General features: G+C 34.8%; 1 protein-coding gene across 1 annotated transcript in view; it reads left to right on the forward strand.

Moving 5' to 3' along the window:
- Positions 1 to 9,554, forward strand: part of LOC138308440 (large ribosomal subunit protein uL10-like) — a 66,506-nt gene extending 56,952 nt beyond the window's left edge. Inside the window, exons 2-8 of the mRNA XM_069249421.1 lie at positions 4,088 to 4,187; positions 5,193 to 5,268; positions 5,525 to 5,612; positions 6,041 to 6,187; positions 6,782 to 6,967; positions 7,520 to 7,660; positions 9,221 to 9,554. Coding sequence (XP_069105522.1) covers positions 4,088 to 4,187; positions 5,193 to 5,268; positions 5,525 to 5,612; positions 6,041 to 6,187; positions 6,782 to 6,967; positions 7,520 to 7,660; positions 9,221 to 9,376 — 894 coding nt within the window. The 3' untranslated portion in view covers positions 9,377 to 9,554. The remainder of the gene's footprint in view (positions 1 to 4,087; positions 4,188 to 5,192; positions 5,269 to 5,524; positions 5,613 to 6,040; positions 6,188 to 6,781; positions 6,968 to 7,519; positions 7,661 to 9,220) is intronic.
- Positions 9,555 to 9,899: the final 345 nt, after the last annotated feature.

Genomic DNA, 9,899 nt, shown 5'->3' on the forward strand with positions numbered 1-9,899 from the left:
TATATAAACACTGATTTTCTCAAGAAAATGTCATCATAGTTATTTAGGTGGATTAATAAATTACATTTTGCTTCGTCGGACAAGATGGATTCGAGCTCTCATTTTAAATGTGTGGTGAACATTGAGGCAATTATCGGTCGGTTTTGAAGCATCTGCCCTTGTTGAGCCGGTAATTTTTTAACTGGGCTCCAGTTCCGATGAGAAAATCAATGATGCCCAAAAATTTACTGTTTCTTTATGAATGATGGCATTTATTTTACCATTTTTGATCGACGACCATTCTGTACAAATGGACATCCGATTGATTCCAGTTTTTCTATTTGTGACTAGTACTCCTAATTAAATATAAAAAATGTCAATTATTTATGTTATTTATCACCAATTCAAAAGGCCCTTCAACCCCATTTTTCATACTGGAGAGTTAGGCGACTTGCACAACGGGACTTTGTTAATGTAGGTTTTGACGAATAAGTCTGCTGCTGTATACATGTGTACTATATAGTTCACTTATATATAAAGGAAAAGGGAAACAACGGCTCGCTTGGTAACGAGGTACACACTGCCTCCTTCACAACGAAGATCGGCTCGTATTCCGTCAAACATTGCGTATGATATATATGTCATCTTTTTTAATACCAATTTTTTTTCTTCTTTAAATAAATTTTCTCGACTTTGGAAAAACACAAACTTCATTCACGAATTATTATATTTAATCATACCTTTTATTGCACTGAAGTAACGGGGGAAGGTAATATGCAAGTTCAGATATCACGATGGCGTTTTGCCAGGTCCACTGAAATCATTGGTTTAAAACAGCTTTGTGGTGGATATTGTGTACCCTCCATACCCGGACTGGAAGACACCATTTGGGCGCCGGTGTCTGTACACTTAAACGCTACTATATCAATGGGGTAAACGTTCTTGGTTTAATCTTTTGTGTCTGCCATTGTAAGGTAAGATTCTTCAATTTATTGATTATATGCATCTCAAGTTCTTATACGAACCTAAACCGTTGAAACATTATTTTTACAAAGTCTGGTGTACAGAATTTCAGTGTCGTATCGTGGGTAGGGCGACTGGTTCACCAAAAAAGGCACCACCATCATCAATTACCATTCTATGTCCGGATTATACGAACATTCGCGACGCAGTGTTGGTTAATTATATATGTGGTGGATTTCCACGCTTAGATGTTGGTTTGGATTAATGAAAGGAGTTATCTAGCAGAGTAGTCCCAATATTGTTTTTGCAAAAGGGAGATAATATCTAACATGATTAGTGGAATTGAATGCATTACAAAATTTAGTTACAAGGGATTTCGACGGTTCTTTTTGACCCTAGATTTGTTAATGGACAGGCAAAAACGGTCATATGCGGTGATTTCAGACTACATTGCTCCTACGTTTTATAAGTGAAATAAAAGGTTTGTCTAAAATATATTTTTTTGTGTTATACAAGTTGTGTTTTTCCTTGTCGGAACAATTTAGGTATGAATATAATTGGTATTGATTATGTAACCATTTTTATCATATGTTTGACGGTATACGGGCCGACCTTTTGTAGAGGCAGGTTGTTGTACCTCTTCCAAGTGAAGCGTTGGTTCCCTTGTCCTTTTTTTTATGTATATCGTATACACAGGTATTACCAACAGACTGACTTTATCACAATCATACGTTAGCGCTGCCTACCTAAATTATGTAATATTTATGGCTTTGAGCCCATAACTATTTCAATTTAAATCTGGATATGTATACCTATTACCTAGTCATATGTACAAGTTAACAGCATGTTGTTTTGTAGAACTTTGCAGGGTTTTTGCCAGCTATTTTGGGAAAAGGACCCTAAGCAAAAATTGAGAAAATATCATCAGTGTTTTTAAAAAAAAATAATAATACCGATTTTATTTTCAATTTTGAAAAGTTCTGGAAAATATATACGATCTTTGCGAAATGTTTTCAACATTTACAAGATATTTATATTATTATTGTAGCTTTTCACATCATTTGGGGGTTTTTTAATTAATTTTACCACAATTGGGAAAATGTTGACTTGCAGTGCAATTTTTCAATTGGGATTGGGTCCTTTTACTGGACCCTACAAAGGCCTGGCAAAAACCCTGCCTTTGTCATAACTCATAAAAGCAATTTTTTAGTAGATTGAATGTATGAATAGCAAAACTGGGCTTGTGATGATCAGAATCAATTTCGTTTGCCCTAACAGTTAAAAGTTTGACTGTGATGCCGAGATTTGTATGACCTGAAGCCCTTCACAATGAAGTTTTGAAGAAAAGAAACAAATCAGAAACAATTTTTATTTAACAAATATGAAAACAAAATCGAAACAAGAGCACTCAAACTAGGTGGGCGAAGGTGCACTTTCTCAGGTACAGAGACGGTTTTACACGTAATTTCAAGCTGAATAAAAACATTTGTTTTACACTGCTTGTTTTAAGTTATACAAACAATGTTTTTCAGAGTTAACTTACTTTGTTAGTAGTATAATCTATTATTTTGTTCGTACATAATCAGGGTAGTTTTTCTGGGTAAAAACAATAGCTCTGTTTCAACGGTAGGAAGTGAGCACTTGGGATCTAATAATGGAGCCGTGAATCACGGTTTTCCGGAATTCACGAATTTAGAAAAAAATGTAAAAGTGAACAGATAAAAAAAGGTTTTAAAAATCGCAATATTAGTGCTTGGAAATTTTATTGTTTTTATTTTTTTTCTAATTATTAGAAGGATTGGGTCCTTTTACTGGACCCTACAAAGGCCTGGCAAAAACCCTGCTTTGTCATAACTCATAAAAGCAATTTTTTGGTAGATTGAATGTATGAATAGCAAAACTGGGCTTGTGATGATCAGAATCAATTTCGTTTGCCCTAACAGTTAAAGTTTGACTGTGATGCCGAGATTTGTATGACCTGAAGCCCTTCACAATGAAGTTTTGAAGAAAAGAAACAAATCAGGCTTTTTATCTAGCTTAAATTTTTTTTTTTTACATAAAATAAAATAATTACTACGTCTACTATAGATATTTGGAGGAAATAAGCACATTGAACATGAAATGTGGGTGAAAGATAGAAAGAATAGGTTTTATCAGAAATCATTGAATTAATGATAATTTTGCATGCTTTCTAGGGGTGTGATCTGTTGTCAGTTAGGTTCTAACAAAATTTTCCAAACATTTACCATTGTACTAGCTTCAGTGATTGAATGGTAGCAATCATATAGCCTTATTACATACATAGTGGCATCTATTCCATAATCAAATTAATCCTTAATTAAAAGAAAATACTCATGCCAGTGAGGAAAGCCGTCCGTTCTGAGACCGTGGTCCTGTTGAGCCAATCTTTGGTTCCAGTCCATGTTAGCAGTGATCACTCTTCTCGTCACTCATTTATATCTGAGGCAATTCTTACAAACTGTGCTTTCTGTGTTTCTTTATGTTTTATAGATGATAGACAGTGTTTTTCCTGCCTAAATATTTGGGACCGAAATAAGGCCCCATTCCCAATTGTATTTCTTGTTATTTTTTCCCAAATCTATATCTAAATTTCCCAAATCAGTGAGTTGACGCTTATTTTGTGTGACGGAACAAAAAAAAATCCAGAAATCACAAGTCTGAACGTCATATTATAGTATACATTCTTATACTTAATTCTTAGAGAAGGATAATTGTTAATTTCTACTTGATTCTTAGAGAAGGATAATTGTTAATTTCTACCTTTTCCAAAATTTCCATAAACACTGTTATAATTTTTCATTTCATTCTTTTATCGCACAAAATTTCCCAATTTTCACAAAGTGGCAATTTCCCAAAATACCCAGGAAAAACACTGATAGAATGTTGTAATTGTCATACAGGTAAAAAAATACCCATTGAAATCTTTCAATTACCCCTAAAAATTGTATGAACATGTACTAATTACTCATACAATATTTGTAAATACGCAACCAAATTATTATGAGCGCTTACACTCAGGAAAAAAATTAGAAGAAAAGTAAGTAGTTGGTATACAATTTAAGAGTTGATAAAACAAATTGATAACACAAACAAGATCTAATGAAACTTTCTTCTCTGATTTCAGCAACTGTTGGACGAGTACCCAAAGTGTTTCATCGTCAACGCTGACAATGTGGGATCCAAGCAAATGCAGCAGATCCGTCAAGCCCTCCGAGGCAAAGCTGGTACGTAATTACTTTTTGAACCATTTCAAAATTATAATTATTAAATTTGTTAATTGCTGTGATGATGAAAGTCTCCCTTAAAGTTGCGAGCTTCCTGATCCCAGTTTTGGAGCCAGAAATGGCCGAACCCACCAAAGCTGCAGGAACTGAGACCAAAACTTAGCCAGTAGGCTGTCTGAACAGTGTTAAAAAAAAATCAATAGTATTATAATTATATGTATTATATTGATAAACCAATTGGCAGTGGGAAAGTTTTAGTTCAAGACTGTCATTCTCGTTGTCTCTCTTTCAAGAGATTTTAAGTCGACCACGACTCAACCTAGATAATTGCGTTTACAATTGGGGGCATCGTTCATGTTACCAGGTATACTGGAGGGGGGGGGGGGGGTTGATTAAATTAAATTCAGATCATAATAATTATTAAACAACATGTTTGCACTGGTGCTTAGAATTCGCAAAAATAAATTGCAGCAAAAAAACTTAAGTAGTTTCTTAGTAAAACAACATTATTTAAACTATGAATTGGAAAAAATAAGTTGTAGTGACAACAAGTTGGTTTACAGCATATTCATTAAAATGGGGAGAAGGATAGCTCATAGTTTGAAATAGAATATATAAAAACATGAAAACTTGATGAAAGCTTAAAAGTAAGTATATCAAATATAAAAATGCATGCATCTAGTATCAAAATTTGTGTCAGTTGCCATCTATAATGGCTTGTCAAAATTGCATTCTTATGTATCCTAATGTTCATGGCGTTCCTGTGATGATGAAAGCCTCTTCAACGTTGCGAGCTTCCTGATCCCAGTTTTGGAGCCAGAAATGGCCGAACCCACCAGAACTGCAGGAACTGAGACCAAAACTTAGCCAGCAGGCTGTCTGAACAGGACTTCAATGATTCTAAAGTTTATAATTGGCTGCTTTATTGGGATAATGATACAATTTATTAGTATCCATGGTTGGTTATATTACCCCCGTGACATAGTTTATTTTGTTTCCCAACAGTCATCCTTATGGGTAAGAATACCATGATGAGGAAAGCCATCCGTGGACAGCTTGAGAAGAACCCGGACTTGGAAAGGTAAGAATTCCAATAGAATTTTTCATTGCCTCTAGATCTTTGGCTTTTGTGGAAATCTTCTATCAATCGAAGGGTGTGAACCTTAACGTATACAGTGTCAATTAAAGATTCACTGTATCATCATGTCTTGCAAAGTTTACTTTAATATGGGTATTAAGGGCCTGCTTCCATGACAATATTAACTCATTCACCCTTGATTTCATAATGGACTGGTCTAGTCTTTTATTTAAAAGAGTAATTTGTTAAATACTTTCAGACTGCTCAGCTCTATTCGATTCAATGTTGGTATGGTGTTCCTGAAGGGAGATCTCGTGGAAGTGCGCGACACCCTCCTGGCCAACAAGGTAGGTAGAGATCAGACAAACTGGTCTAGACTTCAGCTCATAAATATTCACAGAATTTGAATATTACCGCTGATAAAAGAACACATTCAAGTCAAATTCCTATTGTACAATATTTTGCTATAAAATGTTCTGAAATGAAAATATATTTAACTAGATTGGAAGTGTTTAGGTAAGAAACTTTGTAAATTGATAAAAAAAAACAAAAAAACTCCTGTGATGATGAAATATCGAAAAGTTGTGAGCTTCCTGATCACAGTTTTGGAGCCAGAAATGGCCGAACCCACCAGAACTGCAGGAACCGAGACCAAAATTTAGCCAGCGGGCTGTCTGAACAGGAATACATTAATGACAAAATAAAAAAGTGTAGAGATCTCACAGAAGACAACAATGTCATAGAAGTACTAATTTTTGCCTTTGGTACCTTCCAGGTACAAGCTCCTGCTCGTGCTGGCGCCTACGCCCCCCTGGACGTCAACGTTCCTGCCCAGACCACCACTCTTGGTCCAGAAAAGACCTCTTTCTTCCAGGCTCTGCAGATTCCAACCAAGATTACCAAGGGATGCATTGAAATCTTGGTAAGAGTGCAAGTTTTGGAAAATGTGTAGTTCACTCAACTGGTCTCTGTACTAAATGTTGTGAATGTAATTGTTTTAGCACAGTCAAATTTTAACGCTAAATTGTAAATTATGATTACTTTTTGCGACTATAAATTTTTGCGATTCTGTTAAAGCTTCAAAGGCGGTGCAAAAATCCTAACATAGAAATACTGCTAAAATAAGTATTTTTGCAGTTTTATTCATGGTGTATAACGTGAACTTTCTCAACATTGTTATCCTTCCATGATTATTTTATAGCTGAAAATTGTCATTCTTGTCTAGTGAAAATTTTTCTATATTTCCCCGTCATACAAGTAATACTGAGGAACTACATTTTCTGTTTAGTTTGGTGAAATTCATTGGATAAAAATCTTGCTAACACACAAAACATAGAGGAACTACCTTTTGTCTAGTAAAATTTATAGAAAGAAAAATATCTCGCTTTCAGGAAATAATAATATCCAGTTTTGAATTTTGTATTGTGCATTAATGTTATGCCATTCTTTGTGAAATTTGCATCGTGTATTTGTTTGTTTGCATTAAATGATTAAATGAAGTATTTCTGTTGTGCAGAACGAAGTGAACTTGATCAAGGAGGGTGGACGTGTAGGTTCCTCCGAGTCAACTCTCTTGAACATGTTGAACATCTCGCCCTTCTCGTATGGTCTCGTCATCGAACAAGTATACGATTCTGGTACCCTGTTCAGCCCCAGCATCCTCGACATCACCGATGATGATCTCCGCAGCAAGTTCATGATTGTAAATATATTATTTACTGTAGATCATATAGAGCATCAATGTTGAACCCTTGTGTGAGGGGGCGGGTGTTCTGAATGCCAGTTGGATCTCATTTTAAAAACATTGACAAATTATGTTTAAATGTACAATGTGTAATGACGGACAGCGAGTGAGTTCGAACATCTTCACACATGTCACAACCATGGGCTTTTCAGGCATATCACAGTAAAACGGACGGATCTTATTTCCATTAGAACTGGGGTTTTTTTCAATATATAATGTTCAATCTTATACTGAATTGTCCCTTTAAATGTACAAAATATAAGGTCTGTGTAAGTAATGTTAATAGTACAGACAAATAATTTATCAACTTCTCGAGGTGATCTGCCCTTTTATCATTAAAAAAAAATAGGATATTATTGATTTTATGATGCAGTGTATAAATCGTGTGTAGCATAAGACAACAAATAAATCTTCCATTTCTGTAAAATAACATGTGGTAGTATGTTTTAAAATTTATTGATCGTTTTTTGTCCAATATGGAATACATATTTCTAAACTTGACTTTTACAGGGAGTGAAGAACATCGCCGCCCTGTCCCTGGCCATCGGATACCCAACTGCCGCCTCTGCTCCTCACAGTTTGGTTAATGGATTCAAGCGTCTGCTGGCTATCTCTGTGGAGACGGATTATACCTTCAAGGAGGCCGAGAGGGTAAGTCACTAATGTGTACATTCATTCTTATTATATCATATTGTACTACAAATTAATACTTTGTAAACATGATTAAAGCTTAGACAAATATTGTGCTGTACCAAACTGAGCCTGCTAAGTACCGTTGCAAGCACAAAAAGTGGAAAAAGGGAAGAATAATTTACAATTGAGCAATTTAACAAGGCAATAGGAATAAAAGGAGATAAGGAAAATTAGTTTCATTATATCCAGAAGATGTGTGGTCTTCATACAGAACCTACAAAAAAGCTTCAAGCGTGTCATTTGAAATATCTGAAACAAATGCAGTTTACACACAAGTAAACGACAAACAATAACATTTGTTATATTATCATTTCAACCATGACATCTTGCTTGTCCATATTAAATAGGATACGTAAATGATTTCATAGACAAAAGAGTCCCATAATGATTTTGAATATTGAAGAGATTTATCTTTAGTAAATTGAATTATATGGATTAATTTGAATATATTTTTTATGTTATGGAGATATAACACAAAAATCTGAGTGTACTCTCATCATAAACCGCTTCGCGGTTTATTTAGAGTACACATCAGATTTTTGTGTTATATCTCCATAACATAAAAAATCCTATTCAAGTTAATCCTTAAACAAATAAGGCTGTGTAAAAGTAATTTTAATATACAGACAAATAATTTATCAACTTCTCGAGAAGATCTGCCCTTTTATCATTAAAAAAAAATAGGATATTATTGATTTTATGATGCAGTGTATAAATCGTGTGTAGCATAAGACAACAAATAAATCTTCCATTTCTGTAAAATAACATGTGGTAGTATGTTTTAAAATTTATTGATAGTTTTTTGTCCAATATGGAATACATATTTCTAAACTTGACTTTTACAGGGAGTGAAGAACATCGCCGCCCTGTCCCTGGCCATCGGATACCCAACTGCCGCCTCTGCTCCTCACAGTTTGGTTAATGGATTCAAGCGTCTGCTGGCTATCTCTGTGGAGACGGATTATACCTTCAAGGAGGCCGAGCGGGTAAGTCACTAATGTGTACATTCATTCTTATTATATCATATTGTACTACAAATTAATACTTTGTAAACATGATTAAAGCTTAGACAAATATTGTGCTGTACCAAACTTGAGCCTGCTAAGTACCGTTACAAGCACAAAAAGTGGAAAAAGGGAAGAATCCTTTACAATTGAGCAATTTAACAAGGCAATAGGAACAAAAGGAGATAAATTCAAAGGAAAATTAGTTTCATTATATCCAGAAGATGTGTGGTCTTCATACAGAACCTACAAAAAAGCTTCAAGCGCGTCATTTGAAATATCTGTCAAACAAATGCAGTTTACACACAAGTAAACGACAAACAATAACATTTGTTATATTATCATTTCAACCGTGACATCTTGCTTGTCCATATTAAATAGGATACAAATAGTCCCATTATAGAACATGCATGCAATAAGTAAGTATTACTACTGTCACTTCTACCCCTGTAGAGAACTGCATATTGGTGGAACATACATCGCATAACTCTAATAATTGTTCTCTCTATGACAGACCAAGGAATACCTTGCTGATCCCTCTAAGTTTGCTGCTGCTGCTCCAGCAGCCGCTGCTGCTGAACCCGCAGGTGGTGCCAAGAAGGAGGAGGCCAAGAAAGTGGAGTCTGAAGAGGAATCTGATGACGATATGGGATTCGGACTCTTCGATTAAAACTAGGATTCCAAGTACTGAAAAAGAAACAAAAATGTCAATTCGAAGATCCTCGCATTTGTCAAGAAGCAATACTTGTAAGATCACGCTGAGAGAACACAAGAAATATCCACGCCGGAGCCTTTAGTGGTTCTATATGGCATTGGATTTCAATAATAAATTATTCAGCAAGAAAGAACATTTGTTTGTGATTTCTGATTTCAATACTGAATAGCATGAAATGTTTGTCTGTAAAACCTTTATATTGTGTTTGTGGTTGTTGTAAAACCCACAAATATTTCTATTTACAAAATTATATCAAAGCTCTTAGAAGAAAAGTAGATACAAATATTTTGTGTTATACAGTTCGCAGTATTAAACTCACTATCATCAAATAGTACAGTAATAAACACTGGTCTGTAGTTATGCAAATTGGAATTTCTAACATAGATCGGATGACCGACTATCTTTTATCACTATTTCTTTTTTTTTTTTTTTTAAAGTACTCTTAAGGGACTTTTTGCATTTAGGGGGAAATGTTTCC

Source organism: Argopecten irradians, chromosome 15 (genome assembly GCF_041381155.1).
Source record: "Argopecten irradians isolate NY chromosome 15, Ai_NY, whole genome shotgun sequence".
Lineage (NCBI taxonomy): Eukaryota > Metazoa > Mollusca > Bivalvia > Pectinida > Pectinidae > Argopecten > Argopecten irradians.